Below are 22,861 nucleotides of genomic sequence, written 5' to 3' on the forward strand. Positions count from 1 at the left end.
TAGAGGAGACTTTTGATACTGAGCTTCGCGAGCGCAGAATATGTTGATGCCATCAAAAACTCGTTGGAAGTATCCCCCTGGGACGGTGCAAAGTTCGAGCTGGTGGGAATGATGGACTTCCCCAAGCTCACAAAGACAACGGTCTTGAGACAGAAAGTCTAAAGCAAGTAAACCAAGATTTTGTCGTGAGAGAAATGTGAGGTCGTCCACAGGGGAGAGAAGAAGTAAGGAATTCTCCTTGGGATGGGCCTAGACCAAGTCTCCATGACAAATTTGGCTAAGACTAAAGGCACGGCGTTCAACGTGTCCAAGGCTGTATTTTTCAAAATTAGGAAGACCAGGTTAGACATAAATCTTAATATTGAGACATCAGGCAGTGCAGTGACAGGAGACTCAATACTGTCTTCAAATAAGAAGCGAACGATGAGATCTTCGACGACTTTCCCATTATTGGCAAGACAAGGATAAGTAAAGATAAGGTAAGGATAAGTAAGAAACATTAAGCAGTCCCAGGACAGGAGCTTCAATACAACATAACGAACAGGAAACCGACGATCACATCATTACCAACTCCCAAGAAGCCTATTTACTGAGGGCCATTGACTGAGATCATCCAGATAAACCTCCACCGGAGCTGGACGACTACACACGCTCTGAAGGAGAAAATAAGCTAGGGTAAGGTTGTAATAATGGAGCCTCTCGAAGATATCGGTCCTCTTCGAACAAGGAAATTAGCTCAGAGATGGGCTCCGGGATGGAGCTGGACGACTACACATGTGCTGAAGGAGAAACTAAGGAAGGGTAAGGTTGTAATAGTGAGGTCCCTCGGAGGTAGTTGCTCTTCGAAAAAGGAAATGAGCCCAAGAGAAACCGTGTATGATCAGGCAGATTCGAAAAATTGGGAAATAGGTCCGCAGACTTTATACAAGAGCACATCGTATGTTTCTTACTCACGGCTCAAGGTATACAATAAGATGATCATAGTGGCAAAATGAGGATTCGCTTTTCTGCGAACAGGTAGATAGCATCAAAGACTCCGCCAAGATGAAAAAGTTTCTCCAAATTACCCATGTCCGAACTGAAACGTTAGGGGAGGACATGAGAGTGATCCGGCATGGGATGACTATGAACAAGACAGAGGCTAGAACTTTGTTCTCCAATCTGTGTGGTGTTTATCGTTGTCGCGTAAAGCTTAGCTGCGTGTTATGCTCCATACGGATTAGCTGCAAATGCAGTCACGGACAATCAGCGGTATAAAGCGGAGAGTCTCAGTGAGAGTCCGGGCGGCACCAGCTCTTGCATAAATACTGAATGCCAATGATGCTCGATATGACAAGGCGAGTTATTGGCGCCTTTAAATAACCAGTGGTTATCATGTTCTTGCGGTGATCGGTCCTTTGGACCGGAACGAACTAACTTGACATGAATCGATACCTCCACATATAGGCATGTGGCTACAACAACAACAACAACATGGGAGTGAAAACAGTGACAACGGAGGACATCTTGAGGCTTTTGATGAAAACGCATTTTCCACACCATACGACGCACAGTGGGATTGAACCGAAAAAAAAACATGTAAATAGTATGCCATGTGAGAACGGGTAGAGGTATCTCTTTGAAATTTGGAATGGTTAGAGCTTAGGTGCTAGGAGATCAATTTTAAGGCCCTAGATTGTCCGAGCGCCATTTGGTAGGCCCCTCATTTCGAAAATTTTTTGGGGCAGCCAGATCTTTGTTCGTGGTCCGATTTCCAAAACTTTTTTTGCTGGACAGTGCTTAAAAATACCAACCAAAAAAATCCGCTTGAAGTCCGCAATATCTCGTCTTGTTTCGCGACATTTAGGTTTCTCGTTTTGATCGAGACCTGCATCGTATTTTGCAATTTACAAAGTCATTTGTGGTACTATTTTCATTTTTATGCATGATTTAGGTTTGGGACAAAATTTACAACGACTTTGCAGCAAAAAATTTCCTCGTCTGATTATTCAATTAAAAGTTATACAGTTTGCAATTCCCAAATGCGAAAATTTTCAATAGAAAAATATGACGAAAAAAATTTCTACAGAGAAAATTGTGACAAGTTTTTTAAAGAAAAATTTTAAAAACAATTATGATAAAATGTATTGTAGAAAAAAAGTTAATTAAATTTTCCGTAGGAAATATTTATATTAAATTTTCATTAAAATTTTTATTGAAAAACTTTTTGACAAATTTTTCTGCAGAAAAATTTTTCACAAAATTCTCTATAGAACAAATTTTGAAGCAATTTTCTAAAGAACAAATTTTGGCAAATTTTTTTTTGCAAAATTGTTCTTTATTGGAAAACCTTTTGAAAAATTTTTCTGCAGAAAAATTTTTCACAAAATTCTCTATAGTACCTATTTTGGAGCAATTTTCTATAGAAAATATTTTGGCAAAATCTGTTTTATAAAAATGATGAAATTGTTGCGCTTTGTTTGCTTATTTTACGATTTTCATGAAATTTTCACAGATGCTATAGATTGAAAATAGGGTACTTTGATATCCGAAGAGGCGGCGGGCCCTCCTCCCATACCCCAATTTTTAAAAACGCCAAATCTCGGAGATGCGTGCACCAATTTAAGCGAAATTTTGTATGCCACTTTATGGTACCCCAAAAACACGAAATTGGTATAAGATTTTTGGGTCTAATAACCTGGGGGGCGCCCCACCCAAAATCCACCCGATCGGACATGTTTACCGATTGGGACAATATGGGTATCAAATGAAAGGTATTTAAGAGTAGTATACGAAATTCGTATATACATTTCGCCCAAAGTGTACTGGGGGTCCCCCACCCCCAAAAAACCCCCCGACAGGACTTTTTCACCGTTTTGGGCAAGATGGGTAACAAATGAAAGGTATTTAAAATAAGAGTACAAATCTGACATAAAAATTGATTCCTTGGTATCTGACGGGCCTCCCCACCCCTAAAATTACCCCGCACGGACATGTTTTCCGATTGGGACAATATGGGTATCAAACGAAAGGAATTTAAGAGTAGAGCACGAACTTGGTACACAAATTTCGCCCAAAGTGTTCGGGGGTTGCCCCACCACCAAAAAAAAAAACCCAAAACAGGACTCTTTCACCGCTTTGGGAAATATGGGTATCAAATGAAAGGTACTTAAAAGAAGAGTACAAATCTGACACACAAATTTATTCATTGGTGTCTGAGAGGCCACCCAACTCTACATAAGGATTCAAGAATCTAGGTCACGCCCCCTAAATTCCCTTCAAATCGGTAATGTTTGCCTATTATGGCAAAAATATTGGGTATTTTATAGTAGAAAACGAATTTGATATCCAGTTTTGAGCCCAAATGTTAGGGGGTCATCTCACCCCATTAATTCCCCTTTAAACCAATGGCTATTGGGGCTCAAATAAAAGAAATTTGAGAGTAGAGTACAATACTGGTATTTTTTCAGGACTAAGTGCGTGGGTGACCGCCCACCCTAGATAGACCTTAAAGTGGACATATTTGTGGATTTTGACAAATGGGGGGGGCGGGACCAATCTGATATCTGTTTTATGGCCAAGTGCTTCAGGGACGCCTCACCCCCATAGCAATATATAGCTCAAATGTGATTTTTGGGAGTAGTGTAAGAATCAGATATCCACTTTCCAGGATTTGGTTACTCCAATCCACCACCAAAACCAAGAAAATAAAGTAGATCAAACATCCAAACTATAATGGGCGAACTCCCACCTTAAATTATTTGCAAAATCTCCAGATCTCGGAGATGGGTGGGGCCCTTTACGGGAAATTTAGTTTGTTTGTAATAACTAAAACACAGAAATTTGGTGTCCTTATTTAGGGTGGGATACCTAAGGGGGCCGCGCCACCTCCAAAGCCCGCTCATAGTAAATACAAACCAAAAATGATAATATGGTGCCCAAATTAAAGGTATTTGAGACTAAAGAAAGAATCTGAAATGTGACTGTCCACTTCACCCCCAAATATACCCCCATACATGACTTATTTACCGACCTTTATATAAGGCTAAAATGAAAGGTCTGTGAGACTAGAGCACCAATATGATACCCACATTGGGGCGAAATATTTTCTATAGAAAATATTTTGCCAAAAATTTTCTATAGAAAATATTTTGCCAAAAATTTTCTATAGAAAATATTTTGCCAAAAATTTTCTATAGAAAATATTTTGCCAAAAATTTTCTATAGAAAATATTTTGCCAAAAATTTTCTATAGAAAATATTTTGCCAAAAATTTTCTATAGAAAATATTTTGCCAAAAATTTTCTATAGAAAATATTTTGCCAAAAATTTTCTATAGAAAATATTTTGCCAAAAATTTTCTATAGAAAATATTTTGCCAAAAATTTTCTATAGAAAATATTTTGCCAAAAATTTTCTATAGAAAATATTTTGCCAAAAATTTTCTATAGAAAATATTTTGCCAAAAATTTTCTATAGAAAATATTTTGCCAAAAATTTTCTATAGAAAATATTTTGCCAAAAATTTTCTATAGAAAATATTTTGCCAAAATTTTCAATAGAAAATATTTTGTCAAAATTTTCTATAGAAAATATTTTGCCAAAAATTTTCTATAGAAAATATTTTGCCAAAAATTTTCTATAGAAAATATTTTGGCAAAATTTTCTATAGAAAATATTTTCAATACATATAAATTTCCAAGGTACTTTTTGGTTGACTACAATTGGTGTACAGCATGCTTTATTTAATAATTCCAGCCACTAAAACCACCATAACGAAGTCTATGTGACCTGAATGCTGAAAGCTGACCAATATAAGCAACATAATTTAACAGTGATATACGAAAATTTATGTAAACACTCCGGGGAAATACAATTCAATTTACAAAAAGAGAATAAACGAACCACACATCCCTGTATACACAAAGGACACAAGGCAAAAGTAAAGAGTTAAGGATACATGTGGATGTGTAGGTATGCATATGCATGTGCAGTAGTATGTTATTCTTACCCTGGCATTATTGACCGGTAGCCAATTAGAGTTGAGACCACTTTGTTCTTTGAAATTGCCCTCAAATGTATCCGCAATATCCTGGCGATGGAAGAAACGAGAAAAAGAGAATAAGTAGAAAACACCAGACACAAATACAAAAATTGGTTTAATAAATTTAATGGAAGTGCTCTCTGCCCTCCCTCATCCTATTTGCAAGTCTTTGATATACTTTAGAGGCCTTACCACCTGCCTACCTTCATCCCAAAAAAGAATAACCAAAGAGTTAGTCCTTTTTTTTGGGGAGGGGAAGCAGCTCACCATGAAAGCGAAGCAATGTAATTTCAATTTTTTTTTTCGACCATGCCAAACTTGTTCGAAACTTTTGTGTGACAGGATATATGGATATCAAGAGCAGGACAAGAGCAAGTGGCAGAGGCAGAGGCAGAGAGTGTAGAGAGCAGAGAGAAATAAACAACAGCCATAAATGTTGAACTCACCTGCAATGAAAATGCACAAACTGCTGAGCCAGGAATTGAATTTGTTGGTGTATTAAAAACGCCATAAATCAATTTGGCGCTTGAGTGACCGTAATGTCCTTCGACAAGATTACTGGCAGATTCTATAAAAAGGATATACAAAATAAGAAAAAACAAGAGGAGTATTAAAAAAAAGAGCAATAGACATAGTGTTAGAGGGTTCTTGGCACATTCAAGGGGATAATAAAACTAAAAAAAAAACCTAAAGAAGAAAGGGTATACAAAAATCATGAGTTGGTATTTTTTTTTCATTTTCGATAATGCTCAACAAAAGACTCTAAGGATTTTTAATTTATTATACTTTTGTTAAAATGTCACTACTTACGTATCTCATTGAAATAGAAAGGAAAATCGCCTGGTATTGAGCAATTTAAACGTGATTTCAAAAATGAGGTCCAACGATTGCGGAAGCGATGTGGTCCACCTTTGTCCCATTTGCAGACACGGGCCACACGTGAAAATATTGACTGTAAAGAAGAAAAAAAAAACATAAAAAAGGCAAAAATGTTAGTAACCCTTCTCAATGCTAAATAAAAGCAATACAGAGGAAACGGAAGTTGCTAGTAATTAATCATCATTTACAGGAAATTTATACAAAAAAAAACCCCCAAAGCAAATACCAACAACAAAAAAGGGGAAAATTATGCTTGAAAAATAACAAAGCAAACCACCAAGGCTTGTGAAATGATTTGCTTGGGTTTTTTACACCCAAAAGTTTGAAAAGAATGAATGGAGTAAGAGTCAACGGTCGAAGGAATTGGCATTTTTTGCCCCATCGGCAGATTGGCAAAAGTATGTTGACCCTGGTCATGAAGTTTGACATTTTTTTTATTTTTGGTTTATATATCTCAGGAATGTTAAAGAGTTTACAAAGGGCTTACTGGCAGCAGAAAAAACAAAACTTAATTGAGAAGGAAACAAAAAGTTACGTCACAACATAAATCAATTTATCAAAGGCTAAAGAAGAACTGTATAGAAAAGTAAAATCAGCAAGTAAAAAGATGTTAAGTTCGGCCAGTCCGAACGCTGGATACCCAAATTGCAAAAAGATGGCGAAGAGCGTAACACAACTCACTATCCCGAATTTCTAAAAAATCGGACAATAAATGCGTCTTTTATGAGCCCAAAACCTTCAATCGAGAGATCGGTCTATATGGCAGCTATATACAAATCTGAATCGATCTGGGCCAAATTGCAGAACGATGGCCTAACACAACTCACTGTCCCGAATTTCGAAGAAATCGGACAATAAATGCGTTTTTTATGAGCCCAAAACCTTAAATCGAGAGATCGGTCTATATGGCTGATATATACAAATCTGAACCGATCTGGGCCAAATTGAAGAGGGCTGTCAAAGGGCCTAACACAACTCACTGTCCCGAATTTCGAAGAAATCGAACAATAAATGCGTCTTTTATAAGCCCAAAACCTTAAATCGAGATATCGGTCTATATGGAACCTATATCCAAATCTGAACCGATCTGGGCCAAATTGCAAAAAAATGGCGAAGAGCTTAACACAATTCACTGCCCCAAATTTCGAAGAAATCAGACAATACATGCGTCTTTTATGAGCCCAAAACCTTAAATCGATAGATCGGTCTATATGGCAGCTATATCCAAATCTGGACCGATGTGCGCAAAATTACAGGAAAATGGCGAAGAGCCTAACACAACTCACTGTCCCAAATTTCAGCGACATCAGAAAATTAATGCGCCTTTTATGGGCCCAAAATCTTAAATCAGGAGATCGGTCTATATGAAACCTATATCCAAATCTGAACCGATCTGGGCCAAATTTCAAAAAAATGGCGAAGAGCTTAACACAATTCACTGCCCCAAGTTTCAGCAAAATCGGATAATAAATGTGGCTTTTAAGGGCCGAAGACTCTAAATCGGCGGATCGGTCTATATAGGGGCTATATCAAGATATAGTCCTATATAGCCCATCTTCGAACTTAACCTGCTTAGGGACAAAAATTAGGGAATGAAATTTTGCACAGATACTTTAAATTGTTATAGGTCAACGGGGATTGTAAATGGGCTATATCGGTTCAGATTTGGCTATAGCTCCCATATAAACCGATCTCCCGATTTAGGTTCATGAGCCCATGGAAGCCACAATTTTTGTCCGATTTGGCTGAAATTTTGCAAATAGTGTTCTGTTATGACTTCCAACAACTGTGCCAAGTACAGTTCAAATTGGTCAAGAACCTGATATAGCTCCCATATAAACCGATCTCCCGATTTGACTTCCTGAGATCCTGGATGCCGCAATTTCGTCCGATTTGGCTGAGATTGCGCAATGATTGGCGCAATTCCTTAGGCCTCTAAGGGCTAAAGAAGTCAAATCCGGGGATCGGTTTATATGGGGGCAATGTCTGTTTATATACCGCTTCGGATCATATTTGGCATGGATGTTGGTAGTCATAATTCAAGTCTTTGTCCCAAATTTCAGCCAAATCGGATGAAATTTGAGGCTTCTAAGGGCTGAAGAAGTCAAATCCTGGGATCGGTTTATATGGGGGCTATATCTGTTTATATACCTATTCGGATCATACTTGACATGTAAGTCTTTGTTACAAATTTCAGCCAAATCGGATGAACATTGAGGCTTCTAAGCGGTCAAGAAATCAAATCTGGAGATCGGCTTATATGGGACCAATACCTATATATATACCGATTCGGTTCATACTTTGTAAAAGTTATAACACAAGTCTTTGTTCCAAATTTCAACCAAATCGGATGAAAATTGAGGCTTCTAGGAGGAGCTATATCAGGTTATAGACCGATTTGAAACCATACTCGACCTCTAGGGGCTCAAGAGGTCAAATCGGAAGATCGGTTTATATGGGAGCTATATCAGGTTATAGACCGATTAAAATCATTCTCTGCACTATTGTGGAGAGTCATCACAGAACAACAGGTGCAAAATTTCTGATCAATCGGACAACAGTTGCGGCCTCTGGGGGCTCAAGAAGTCAAAACTGGGGATTGACTTATATGGGGCCTATATCCAAATCTGAACCGATATGACGCATTTTCAATCTCCAATGACCTATCAATCAAAAAGAAGTCGCTGTGCAAGCGCATATCATGATTCGTTCGACCGCTCTCGTGATTTCAACTGTCGGAGGAGCCCACGGACGGATGGACATCCATGGCCAGATTGATTTAGAATATCAAGACGATCTAAAAAAAAGACTATATGGGGTTGCAACTAATTGTGTCGAGGTGTTACAAATGGAAAGACTATATTAGTATACCCCCCATCCTATGGTGGTGGGTATACAAATATTTAATGAAAAATAAAACAAAAATTATGAACGTTCAACTTATTTTCTATTTATGAGCACAGTTGCCACTATGCAAGTCCTTTGGCACTCCAGTAGCAAGACCACCACCATCATGGTATAGCATAGTCTAATAGTTTTTTTTTTCATTTTTGGTGTCTCTGCGGTTGAGGGTTTGGTTGGCAGGGTGATACTTACTTTGCCGCAATTTATGAATTCCACCGCTGTTTCACGAAACATGAAATATACAAAGTCGCCTTGGGTAAAGGAGCTGACAAAATTTGGTGCTGCAAATAATAAGAGAGAAAAGAAACCACAATTAAATAAAGTTGGCAAAAAATACATGGATATGCTATAAGGAGGTGGAAAAAACTTGTGAGGATAAATACCCACGAACTTAACAGGAACTACACATGAACATGAACGACAGGGGTTCAAATTATATACCCTACCTCACCAAGCATTTGACATTGATATCGAAAGTGAATACAAAAGTACATATCATAATTTAGATAAAAACTGCCTTCTTTAGTAGCGACAGATTTTTTATAACACTTTCCATAAAATAAGTTGTGTCCAAATTTTATTTTCCACCAAAAACGTTCCAAATTTTTTTAAGGAAAAATTTTTCAACATTTTTTTCAAAATTCGGATAAAAACTGTGCTCTTTAGTAGCGACAAATTTTTTATAACATTTTCCATGAAATAAGTTGTGTTCAAATTTTATTTTCCACCAAAGACCAAAAACGTTTCAAATTTTTTTAAAAAACTAAATTTTTTTTAGGAAAAATTTTTCAAAATTTTTTTTTTTTGGTAAAGGCACATTCACCTGCAGAGACATAGAGGGAAATCTTTTAAAAGATACAGACATGAAAAAAAACGGGTTTCTACACCAGGAACCAATCCCTGATGATGGTATAGAATGTTTATTGCCTTGCCAGAATGAGGTCTTCGCAGCAGTTACTCGGCTTTGTAGCAATAAAGCAGCAGGAGCCGATGGCTTGCCAGCTGCTTAATTGAATACCAGATACGACATGTTGATGAGAAGTATGCATCAGTTCGTCTGCGCGATCTGGCTAGAATAACGCATACTCATTGACTGCAATCTCAGCAAACTGGTTCTATGCCCCGTACAAAAAAGGAAATAGTAAAGGGTGATTTTTAAGAGTTATAGGAAGGTTTTTCAAAAAAGAAAAAAACAAAACACATAACATTCAGAAAAAAGCATGAAATCTTTTTTTGAATCGCAAGTACGGTCCACATAATTTATTGTTTGAAGCTTATTTCATGCAAATGTTGACCATGACTGCGGCACAAATGGGCCATTCCTTAAGTCCAATTTTGGCATACTATAGGGTTGCCCAAAAAGTAATTGCGGATTTTTCATATAGTCGGCGTTGACAAATTTTTTCACGGCTTGTGACTCTGTAATTGCATTCTTTCTTCTGTCAGTTATCAGCTGTTACTTTTAGCTTGCTTTAGAAAAAAATGTAAAAAAAGTATATTTGATTAAATTTCATTCTATGTTTTATAAAAAATGCATTTACTTTTTTAAAAAATCCGCAATTACTTTTTGGGCAACCCAATATTTCCAACATTTCGAATTTATCTCAGATATAAACTCTTCAGTGTTTTCTTTCAAGGCGTCAATTGAAGCGAGCTTTTCTAAATAGACATGAGCTTTAACATACCCATACCCGGTCCCGAACGTGAAATAAAATGTTCACCGAACTCGCCTTTCAACAAGTCCATTGTCACACGTACTGTGTGGCATGTGGCACCGTTAGTGTTGAAACCATATGTCATGCAAGACAAGCTCTTGTATTTTGGGCAAAAAAAAAAGTTGGATATCAGTTTTAACATACCCATACCCGGTCTCGAACGTGACAAAAATATATTCACCGGACTCGCTTCTCAATAAGTCCTTTGTTACGCATGCCGTGTGGCATGTGGCACCGTTAGTGTTGAAACCACATGCCATGCAAGTCAAGCTCTAGCATTTTGGGCATAAAAAAAGTTGGATATCATCTCACGGTAGCGCTCACCATTCAGAGTTACGGTACGATTCGTATCATCTTTAAAGAAGTACGGTCCAATGATGCCACCAGCCCATAAACCGCACCAAACTGTGACTTTTTCTGCATGCATTGGTAGCTCTTGCAATGCTTCTGGCTTATCTTCACTCCAAGTCTGCTTCTTTAGGTACCCATTGACCTTTGTCGCTGAAGACACAGAATCGGACGAAAAGAGAAGAGGATTTAATCTCCTTCCCTACAAATTCTTTCGAGCGTACTGTGTGAGAGATTACATTTTAGAGTCAGAGAGAAAATTGGGCTCTATTATATCGGCTTTAGACCTATCAAACAGACTATAGACCAGATATTACCACTGCGCTAAATCCTGGAAAAGACTTAAGAGAAGTAGATTTGGTTAGGTTGAAAAGAGGGTGCGGCTATTAATCCGCCATAAACCATTATACACCTAAGCTAGTGATCAGCTTGTTGTGCGCTCTAAATACTAAAAAGTAACCTCTCATCGTCTACTCCCTTTTCTTTAAGGTGAATTGTGTTTCCCATCATTGCACTGTCTGATGCTTTAATATTAGGATCTTTGCCTATCCTAGTCTTCCGAATTTTGAGAAAGTCGGTAATGGTTTCATCATCAGGTCCCTGCTTGTTAGGCTGTATTAAATCTACCGTCCCCGCAGTGCCTGATGTTCCAATATTAGAATCTTTGCCTATGTCAGTCTTTCAAATCTTGAATAAATGAGCTTCTTGGGAGTAGGTCATGGTCTCATCGTCTGCCCGTTAGGCGGCATTGAGTTCTCTGTCACTGCACTGCCTGATGTTTCACCATTTGGATCTTTATCCTTTCAGTAAATGCAAATGCAAATTTTGCCCATGGACATTCCACTAAGGAACAGGGGCAAACTTCTCACATATCAATGAGTGCAGTCCGATTCAACTTTAAGCTCAATGATAAGGGGCCTCCTTTATATAACCGAGTCCGAACGGCGTGCCGCAGTGCGACACCTCTTTGGAGAGAAGTTTTACATGGCATAGCACCTCACAAATGTTGCCAGCATTAGGAGGGGAAAACCACCGCTGAAAATTTTTTCTGATGATCTCGCCAGGATACGAACCCAGGCGTTCAGTGTCATAGGCGGATTTGCTAACCTCTGCGCTACGGTGGCCTCCTCTTTATCCCTTCTAGTTATACCCACCACCGAAGGATGGGGGTATATTCATTTTGTCATTCCGTTTGCAACACATCGAAATATCCATTTCCGACCCTATAAAGTATATATATTCTTGATCAGCGTAAAAATCTAAGACGATCTAGACATGTCCGTCCGTCTGTCCGTCTGTCTGTTGAAATCATGCTACAGTCTTTAAAAATAGAGATATTGAGCTTAAATTTTGCACAGATTCTTTTGTCCATAAGCAGGTTAAGTTCGAAGATGGGCTATATCGGACTATATCTTGATTTGTCGATTTTGTTGAAATTTGGGGCAGTGAGTTGTGTTAGATCCTTCGACATCCTTCGCCAATTTGGCTCAGATCGGTCCAGATTTGGATATAGCTGCCATATAGACCGATCCTCCGATTTAGGGTCTAAGGCCCATAAAAGCCACATTTGTTATCCGATTTCGCTGAAATTTGGGACAGTGAGTTGTCTTAGGCCCTTCGACTTCCTTCGTTAAATTCGCCCAGATCGGTTCAGATTTGGATATATCTGCCATATAGACGATCCTCCGGTTGGGGGTCTTAGGCCCATAAAAGCCACATTTATTATCCGATTTTGATGAAATTCGGGACAGTGAATTGTGTAAGGCCCATCGACATCCTTCGATAATTTGGCTCAGATCGGTCCAGATTTAGATATAGCTGCCATATAGATCGATCCTCCGATTTATGATGTAAGGCCCAAAAAGCCACATTCATTATCCGATTTTGCTGAAATTTGGGACAGTGAGTTGTGTTAGGCCCTTTGACATATTTCTGCAATTTGGTGCAGATCGGTTCAGATTTGGATATAGCTGCCATATAGACCGATTTCTCGATTTATGGTTTTGGGCCCATAATATGCTCATTCATTGTCCGATGTCGCCGAAATTTCGAACAGTGAGTTAAGTTAAGCCCCTTGACTTACTTCTGCAATATCGCACAGATCAATCCAGATTTGGATATAGCTGCCATATAGACCGATATCTAGGTTTTAGGTTTTGGGGCCATAAAAGACGCATTTATTGTCCAATGTCGCTGAAATTTGAGACAGTGAGTTTGGTTAGGCTCTTCGACGTCCTTCTTCAATTTTGCCCAGATCGGTCCAGATTTGAATATAGCTGCCATATAGACCGATCTCACGATTTAAGGTTTAGGGCCCATAAAAGAGGCATTTATTGTCCGATTTCGCCGAAATTTGGGACAGTGCTTTGTCTTAGGCTCTTCGACATGTTTATGCAACTTGGCCCAAATCGGTCCAGACTTGGATATAGCTGCTATGTAGACCGTTATCTCGATTTAAAGTCTTGGCCCCATAAAAGGCGCATTTATAATCCGATTTCACTGAAATTTGACACAGTAACTTGTGTTCGGCTTTTCGACATCCGTGTCGTATATAGTTCAGATCGGAATGAGGTATATGAGTATAAGGTATGAAATTTTCACCGAATTTTGATGAAAGGTGGTTTACATATATACCCGAGGTGGTGGGTATCCAAAGTTCGGCCCGGCCGAACTTAACGCCTTTTTACTTGTTTTTCTAATCTCGAGAAAATCGTTGATGGTTCCGTCGTTGGGTCCCTGTTAGGCTGTGTTGGGTCTCTCGCCCCTGCACTGCCCGATGTTTTAGTATTAGGATCTTTGCTTATCCTAGTCTACCCAATATTGAAAGAGTCGGTGATTGTCTCGTCGTTGAGCCTCTGTCCGTTAGGCGTTATCGAGGGTCCCGCCACTGAACCCCCTGATGGTTCAGTCTTGAAAAAGAAGGCCATTGCCCCGTATTACGCCATGCCTTGTGCCTTAGCCAAACTTGTCACGGAGACCGATGATCGATGCCCACTACAAGGAGAGTTCCTTCCTCATTCTCCTCCCTGTGGAAAACCTCCCTTTTGTCCACGACCAAATCTTAACTTTGCTTGTTTAAGACTTCCATCATGAGTTCCGTCTCGATTTCGTCGCCCACATCCTTTATGAAACACCGTCGACTTTGTGAGCTGTGGGAAGTCCGTCTTTCTCACAAGGTCGAGCTTTGCGCTCCAGGGAGTGTGGTTACTGCCAACGAGCTTTTTGACGGTATCAATATATTCCGCTGACGCAAAGCGCAGCGTTAAGATGTCCCCTCTACACTCGCAGCTCATAATTCGTATGGGTGAATGCCCTTCAGAGTTCAACACATCTTCGATAACCCGTTCGTTTACCAAATGCTTTACCTTGCACCGACGATCTGGTGGAATCCTACCGGTTGCACAGCCGATATCAATGACTGCCACACCGCCTTCACTTAAAGGCTAAGGGCGAACTGTGCATCCCTCTTATTTTTTCCGTCTCTTCCTAATTTATAAGTCTGACGACTTGTTGAGCGCTTGAAGCACTGCTCTCAACTACAGGTGCCAAGGCACAAAAACTCTATAGGAGGGGAGGAAAACATGATACGGTCGGTCTGACGCCATTACCGCAGCTGTTGGGTTTTTGGAATCCATTTCTAGCCTACTCCAAAAAGGCTTTAAAATTTTTTCGTTTCGGGAGGAAAACATGATACGGTCGGTCTGACGCCACTACCGCAGCTGTTGGGTTTTTGGAGTCCATTTCTAGCCTACTCCAAAAAGGCTTTAAAATTTGTACGTTACAGGTAGTACCCATTCGGAGATATGGATAAATGAAAAGAAAATCTGTTAGGAATACTGTGCTACTTAAAAAATCCTTAATTCTTTTCCATGCCATTCCCCTAAGTTGGTTCATGTCTGACATTGTGTGTCCACAAAGCCGGACAATGCTATCACTTGCCGCACCGATTTTGCGTAAGTGAGCTCGTAGTGCCATGAGTCCTGATATGATACCGAAAGCTATACAGACCACCTGCTTACTTCCTTTCAGTAATAGCCTCGTCTTCGCACAATCTGGATGTCTCCATAGGATTTTCGTCGTCCTACCGACCATTTCGCTGTTCCACAGTGTTCGTAGCCCATGCCCTTAACTCGCACTGCGTCAACCCGAAAGGGCCCTGTTCTTTAGGCTATATCGTGTCTCTCACCCCTGCACTGCCTGATGTTTTAATATTGGGAACTTGGATTATCCTAGTCTTCCCGTTATTGGGACAATCGATCGGTGGTGGTCCCATCGTCAGCCGCTGTTTGTTCGGCGGTACTGAGTCACCTGCCACTATCCCCATAGGATTTTCGTCGTCCTACCGACCATTTCGCTGTTCCACAGTGTTCGTAGCCCATGCCCTTTACTCGCACTGCGTCGATCCGAAAGGGCCCTGTTCTTTAGGCTATGTTGTGTCTCTCACCCCTGCACTGCCTGATGTTTTAATATCGGGAACTTCGATTATCCTAGTCTTCCTATTATTGGGACCATCGGTGATGGTCTCCTCGTAAGCCGCTGTTTGTTCGGCGGTACTGAGTCACCTGCCACTGCACGGCAGGATGTCTCAATACGAGAATCATTTCCTATCCTAGTCGTCCAATCTTGAAAAAGCCTGCCTGGGTCCATACTGCGCCATGCCTTTAGTCCTATATGTCTCAATACGAGAATCATTTCCTATCCTAGTCGTCCAATCTTGAAAAAGACAGCCTGGGTCCGTACTGCGCCATGCTTTTAGTCCTACTCAAACTTGTCACGTTGACTTGATCAATGGCCAACACAAGGAAAGTTCCTTCCTCCTTCTCCCTCCTGCGGAAGACCTCCCACTTCTCTGCGACCAACCTTTAGTTTCCAACATGCGTTCCATTGCGAATTTGCTGCCCCATCCTTTGATGAAACCCGTTGCCTTTGTGAGGTGAGGGATGTCCATCTTTCTCACCGATTCGAGCTTTGCTTCCCAGGAAGTTTGGATACTTTCAACGAGCTTTTTGACGGTATTGATACATTCTGCTGACCAAAGCGATGATCTGGTGGAATTCTCCTCCCTGCGGAAGACCTCCCACTTCCCTGCGACCAACCTTTAGTTTCCAACATGCGTTCCGTTGCGAATTTGCTGCCCCATCCTTTGATGAAACCCGTTGCCTTTGTGAGGTGAGGGATGTCCATCTTTCTCACCGATTCGAGCTTTGCTTCCCAGGAAGTGTGGATATTTTCAAGGAGCTTCTTGACGGTATCAATACATTCTGCAGACCAAAGCGATGATCTGGTGGAATTCCACCGGATGTACTGCTAATATTGATGACTGAATAAGTTAGCTCATCACTGTTGTGTTTCCTTGCCAATCTGGCGTAATAGAGTGGCTTCATACCTTTTTCAGGGACCATCTTTCCATTCCGTGATGGCTTTGTCGTCTTTTTGGAGCTCACAGTCCTCCATGAAGACTCAGGGGCCGTGCACGCTTCCTTTGGTCCTATTCCGGCTTTGTCTCCCTCCGCAGGACACTGTCTGGATTCTCAATTGTTTGTATAAAAAACATTTTTTTTCTCAAACCTCTGTTCAACAACTTCCATAAAGGGTATCCCATATGCATATCCATAAATCCCTTAAACCTTTCTATGGTGGGTTGTGTTTTTTTGTATGCCATAGATAATAAAATATAAAAATAAATATTATAATGTCATATTTTCTTAGTAGCTAAAGCTATAACAAGAACAACAACAACACCAATATAAGCAAAAATAATAGCCACATAAACACAACACACATAAACAAATTATTAATCATCCTTTTATGCCATCACAGATAAGGCAAACATGCAACCTTATGGCCAAATTCTCAAACTTTGGCATAACTTTCAACATCAGGGTCAAGTTTGGTGTGAAAATTTATTTGGCCTTAAGCCGCTGCTGCTCCTGTTTGGTGGTGATTAATTTAATTTATGACCCTACCGATAAAAGGCCTGCCAATCGAAGTAAGAAAAGTATTTTTTTGGGTATAACCAACGAAAATGTTGGTTTGGGGAAGCAGATGCCCCATAAGAAGAAAAAGGATTGAAGCTGGGGATATCAGTTTAGAATATTTGCTATTATTTTAGGTAAGGACAACAAAGGCATGAAGAAACTTAAAGTCTGGGCAGAGGATGCATTTTTGATATAAGTTTAAAGATTCGGCGGAAGGCCAGTGCTAGTACCCATTCCCTTAACAAAGTTGAAATTTCATAACCCTTTCCCTTAGAAAAAGTTAGTTTTATTTTTCGTTTCTTAGGGAAAGGTAGTTTTATTTACCTTTGCCTTAAGAAAGTGGAAGTTTCATTACGCTTTCCATCAAGGAAAGTAATTTTTATGACCATTTCCCTTAGGAACAGGTAGTTTTATTACCCACTTCCTTAGAGAAGGTTAGTTTTATTACCCTTCCCTTAGGGAAAGATAGTTTTGTTATCCTATATGTAGGGCAAGGTGGGTTTATTACCCTATCCCTTAGGCAAATGTAGATTTATTACCCTTTCTCTTAGAGAAAGGTAGTTTTATTACACTTTTACTTAGAGCAAGGTGTTTTTTACACTTTCCCTTAGGGAAAGATGGCTTTAATATCCATTCCCTAAGGAATAGGTAGTTTTATTACCTTTCACTTAAGGAAAGGTAGTTTTTATACACATTCCCTCAGGGAAGGGTAGTTTTGTTACCCTTTACCTTGGGAGAAAAAAATCTTTATTTCCCTTTCCCTTAGGGAAATGTAGATATACTTCCCTTTCCCTTGGGGAAGGGTAGCTCTATTTCCCTTTCCCATAGGCAAGGGTTGCTCTATTTCCCTTTCCCTTAGGGAAATGAAGCTTGATAAATTCCCTTAGGGAAAGGTAGTTTTATTATCCTTTCCTTTGGGGAAAGGAGTTTTATTTCCCTTTACCTTGAGGAAAGGTACCTTTATTTCCCTTTCCCTTAGCAGAAAGGAAGTTTTATTACTCTTCCCTTAGGGAAAAGAAGTTTTATTACTCTTTCCTTTGCGGAAAGAAGCTTTATTTCCCTTTCCCTTGGGGAAAGGTAGCTTGATTGCCTTTTTCCTATATGTAAGGGTTGCTCTATTTCCCTTTCCCTTAGGGAAATGTAGATTGATAAATCTTTCCCTAAGGGAAAGGTAGTTTTATTACCCTTTCCTTTGGGGAAAGGAGTTTTATTTCCCTTTACCTTGAGGAAAGGTACCTTTATTTCCCTTTCCCTTAGGGAAAGCTAGTTCTATTACCATTTCCCTTAGGAAGAGGTAGTTTTATCATCCTTTCCCTTAGGGAAAGCAAGTTTTATTACCATTTCCTTTGGGGAAAGGAGTTTTATTTCCCTTTAACTTGGGGAAAGGCACCTTTATTTCCCTTTCCCTTAGGGAAAGCTAGTTTTATTACCATTTCCCTTAGGAAGAGGTAGTTTTATCACCCTTTCCCTTAGAGAAAGGAAGTTATATTACCCATTCCTTTGGGGAAAGGAGCTTTATTTCCCTTTCCCTTAGAGATGGGTAGCTCTATTTCCCTTTTCCTTAGGGAAACGTAGCTTGAATACCCTTTCCCTGAGGGAAAGATAGTTTTATTCCCCTTTCCCTAAGGGAAAGTTAGTTTTATTACTCTTTCCCTTGGGGAAAGGTAGTTTTATTACCATTTCCCTGAGGGAAAGGTAGTTTTATTACCCTTTCCTTAAGGGAAAGCTAGTTTCATAACCATTTTCCTTAGGAAGAGGTAGTTTTATCACCCTTTCCCTTTTGGAAAGGAAGTTTTATTACCCTTTCCTTTGGGGAAAGGAGCTTTATTTCCTTTTCCCTTGGGGAAAGGTAGCTTTATTTCCCTTTTCCTTAGGGAAGGGTAGCTCTATTTAGCTTGAATACCCATTCCCTGAGCGAAAGGTAGTTTTATTACCTTTTCCCTAAGGAAAGTTAGTTTTATTATCCTTTCCCCTGGGGAAAGGTAGTTTTTTTATCCTTTTTTACCCTTTCAATGGGGAAAAGAGCTTTATTTCCCTTTCCCTTGGGGAAAGGTAGCTTTATTTCCCTTTCCCTTAGGGAAGGGCAACTCTATTTCCCTTTTCCTTAGTGAAACGTAGCTTGAATACCCTTTCCCTGAGGGAAAGGTAGTTTTATTACCCTTTCGCTAAGGGAAAGGTAGTTTTATTACCCCTTTCCCTGAGGGAAAGTTAGTTTTATTACCCTTTCCTTAAGGGAAAGCTATTTCTATTATCATTTACCTTAGGAAAAGGTAGTTTTATCACCCTTACCCTTTCCGTTGGGGAAAGGAGCTTTACTTCCCTTTCCCTTGGGGAAAGGTAGCTTTATTTCCCTTTCCCTTAGGGATGGGTAGCTCTATTTCCCTTTCCCTTAGGGAAACGTAGCTTGAATACCTTTTCTCTAAGGGAAAGTTAGTTTTATTACTCTTTCCCTTGGGGAAAGGTAGTTTTATTAACCTTTCCCTAAGGGAAAGGTAGTTTTATTACCCTTCCTTAAAGGAAAGGAAGTTTAATTACCCTTTCCGTTGGGGAAAGGAGCTTTAGTATTATCATCCTTCCCTTCGGGAAGTTTTATTATCCTTTCCTTTGGGGAAAGGAGCTTTATTTCCTTTTCCCTTGGGGAAAGGTAGCTTTTAGCTCTATTTCCCTTTCCATTAGGGAAACGTAGCTTGAATACCCTTGCCCTGAGGGAAAGGTAGTATTATTACGCTTTCCCTAAAGGGACGTTAGTTTTATTACCCTTTCCCTTGGGGAAAGGTAGTTTTATTACCTTTTCCCTAAGGGAAAGAAAGTTTTATTACCCTTTCCATGGGGAAAGGAACCTTATTTCTCTTTCCCTTGGGGAAATATAGCTTTATTTTTCTTTCCCTTAGGGAAGAGTAGCTCTATTTCCCTTTACCTTGGAAAAAGATAGTTTTATTACCAATTCCTTAGGAAGAGGTTGTTTTCTCTCCCTTTCCCTTAGGGAAAGTAAGTTTTATTACCATTTGCTTCGGGGAAGGGAGCTTCATTTCCCTTTTTTTAGGGGAAAGAAGTTTTATTTCCCTTTCCCTTAGGGAAGGGTAACTTTATTCCCTTTTCCCTTAGGGAAACGTACCTTAAATACCATTTCCCTGAGGGAAAGGTAGTTTTATTACCCTTTCTAAGGGAAAGTTAATTTTATACTCTTTTACTTGGGGAAAGGTAGTTTTATTTCTCTTTCCCTAAGGGAAAGGAAGTTTTTTTACCCTTTCCATGGGGAAAGGTGGCTTTATTTCCTTTTCCCTTAGAGATGGGTAGCTCCATTTCCCTTTCCCTAAGGGAAAGGTAGTTTTAATACCCTTTCCCTAAAGGAAAACTAGTTTTATTACCATTTCCCTTAGGGAAAGGAAGTTTTATTACCATTTCATTTGGGGAAAGGAGCTTTATATGCCTTTCGATTGGGGAAAGGTGGCTTTATTTCCCTTTCCCTTAGGGAAGGGTAGGTCTATTTTCCTTTCCCTTAGGGAAACGTAGCTTGAATACCCTTTCCCTAAGGGGAAGTTAGTTTTATTACCCTTTCCCTTGGAAGAAGGTAGATTTATTACCCTTTTCCTGAGGAAAGGTAGTTTTATTACCCTTTCCCTAAGAGAAAGCTAGTTTTATTACCATTTGCCTTAGGAAGGGGTAGTTTTATCACCCTTTCCCTATAGGAAAGGAAGTTTTATTACCCTATTATTAAGCGAAAGGAAGTTTTATTACCCTTTCCTTTGTGGAAAGGTAGCTTTATTTCCCTTTGCCTTAGGGAAGGGTAGGTCTATTTCCCTTTTCCTTAGGGAAACCTAGCGTGAATACCCTTTCTCTAAGGGAAAGTTAGTTTTATTACCCTTTCCCTAAGGGAAAGCTAGTTTTATTACCATTTCCCTTAGGGAAAGGAAGTTTTATTGCCCTTTCCTTTGGGGAAAGGAGCTTTATTTCCCTTTCCCTTGGAAAAAAGGTAGCTTCATTTCCCTTTCCCTTAGGGAAGGGTAGCTCTATTTCCCTTTCCTTTAGGGAAACGTAGCTTGAATACCCTTTCCCCGAGGAAAAGGTAGTTTTTTTTAAAGGAAAGGAAGTTTTATTACCCTTTCCCTAAAGGAAAGGTAGTTTTATAGCCCTTTCCGTTGGGGAAAGGAGCTTTTTTCCCTTTCCCTTGGAAAAAGGTAGCTTTATTTCTCTTTCCCTTAGGGAAGAGTAGCTCTATTTTCATTTATTACCCTTTCCCTAAGGGAAAGGAAGTTTTATTACCCTTTCCCTAAGAGAAAGAAAGATTTTTACCCTTTCCATGGGGAAAGGAGCTTTTTTTCTCTTTCCCCTGGGGAAAGGTATCTTAATTTTCTATTCCTTTAGGGAAGGGCAGCTCTATTTCCCCTTTACCTTGGGGAAAGCTTGTTTTACTACCATTTCCCTTTTATTACCCCTTGCCTCTGGGATAGGTACTTTTATTACTTCCTTTCCCTTAGAAAAAGTTTATTTTATTAGCTTTCTTTGAGGGAAATCTAGTTTTTTACCCTCTCCCTAAGGGACTTTCCTTAAGGGAAAGCTGGTTTTATTATCCTTTTCCTTAGGGAAAGGTTGTTTTATAACCTTTTTTCTTTAGGAAAGATAGTTTTGTTACCCTTTCCATTAGAGAATTTTAGTTTTATTCCACTTTCCCTTAGGAAAATGTAGTTTTTTACCCTTTCCTAGCGGGAAAGTAGTTTTATTACCCTTTTCTTTTAGGGAAAGACAGTTTAATTATACTTTCCCTTAGTGAAAGGAAGTTTCCCTAAGGAAAAGGTAGTTCTTTTTACTCGTTGTGTATTTGTCCTACCTATTATTCCCTCTGAGCCACTGTGCCATATACGACTTTCCAGATATTTCAACAATTTCAAGAAATTTATTGTTGATTGTTTTGTTTGTAATAGCAGTTGTCTATTGCATGCACGTTTAAAACTTTATATTAGTTTCCTCCCTTTTTGCTTTCACTTCAAAACACGCAGACACTCACGTACACAGCACAACTTACCCAATCAAAGCTATAACGGAAATGGCAATAGCATTACAACTATTATAATTAAGTATTTAACATTTATCATAAACATAAACTACTCATAGCATTGATGTGGTATGGGTACATACATACGAGTATAAGCAGAATACAACATGTCCTGCATAGTACATGACTCAGTGGATGTGCAAATCATTTATTACAAATACATTGAGGCATTGTTGCTCATATAATAAGTTTACCGCCTTCAAATGACAAGCTCATAGTTTTGCCATTCATTTGTATGAGCATTCCTTGCTACCTTATGGCATATGGTGGGGTACTGGCATACGAGTGCTATTGGTGGTGAGCTCTTAGACAATAGTGGAAGTCTGTTAGAATCTCCTCTTGCTTCACCCCCTCCAGCTCCTCAATCTTTATTGCTTTCATATTTCTATGGTTTATTTACCATTTGCCATTCATTCTTCGTTATTTTTATAATGCTGTCAATTTTTTAAGTTGCTGCCACGTAAATAGAGAATAGCAAGCCCGTCCAACCAAGACTTGTGCGATATGCCTTAGACAAAAGGACATCATGTCTGTGACTGCTTGCCTATCATTTTCCCTACTCAACCCCCCAAGTGTCCGTCTGTCTGTCTATTTTGGTCTTTGGCTTTTTCGTTTTGGTTTGCTACAACTGTTTTTCTCCCATTGGCAACAAAAGCCTGTCTTGTTGCCATGTCTCTTGTTATGCCAAATAGAAAACTTTTTGACATTGATAGAGAAGTTGCAATAAATCTGGAAGAGGTCCTTCTTTCACTCAGCCACTGGCATATTTCATGACAGCATAGCAGAGATTTTAGCCATTGATTATGATGATGTTGCATGAATGTTCTATGTGGCATGGAATGTCCATATTTGATGATAGATTTACTTCATATTTATGATAATGTTTTATTTTATTCACAAAGATATTTGATTGTTAAAAAAAAAAAAAAAAGATATTGGCTAAGAATAAAAGTTGAATGAT

The 22,861-nt window shown here is 39.4% G+C and overlaps 1 protein-coding gene across 1 annotated transcript in view; it reads right to left on the minus strand.

The window, feature by feature from the left end:
* LOC106084977 (semaphorin-1A) overlaps positions 1-22,861 on the minus strand; it is a 1,175,174-nt gene that overhangs the window by 109,133 nt on the left and 1,043,180 nt on the right. The window contains exons 7-10 of the mRNA XM_059365678.1: positions 8,999-9,087; positions 5,834-5,975; positions 5,470-5,591; positions 4,991-5,071 (exon numbers count right to left, since the gene is read on the minus strand). Of these exons, the coding sequence (XP_059221661.1) occupies positions 4,991-5,071; positions 5,470-5,591; positions 5,834-5,975; positions 8,999-9,087 (434 nt within the window). The remainder of the gene's footprint in view (positions 1-4,990; positions 5,072-5,469; positions 5,592-5,833; positions 5,976-8,998; positions 9,088-22,861) is intronic.

This window comes from Stomoxys calcitrans, chromosome 3 (genome assembly GCF_963082655.1).
Source record: "Stomoxys calcitrans chromosome 3, idStoCalc2.1, whole genome shotgun sequence".
Classification (NCBI taxonomy): domain Eukaryota; kingdom Metazoa; phylum Arthropoda; class Insecta; order Diptera; family Muscidae; genus Stomoxys; species Stomoxys calcitrans.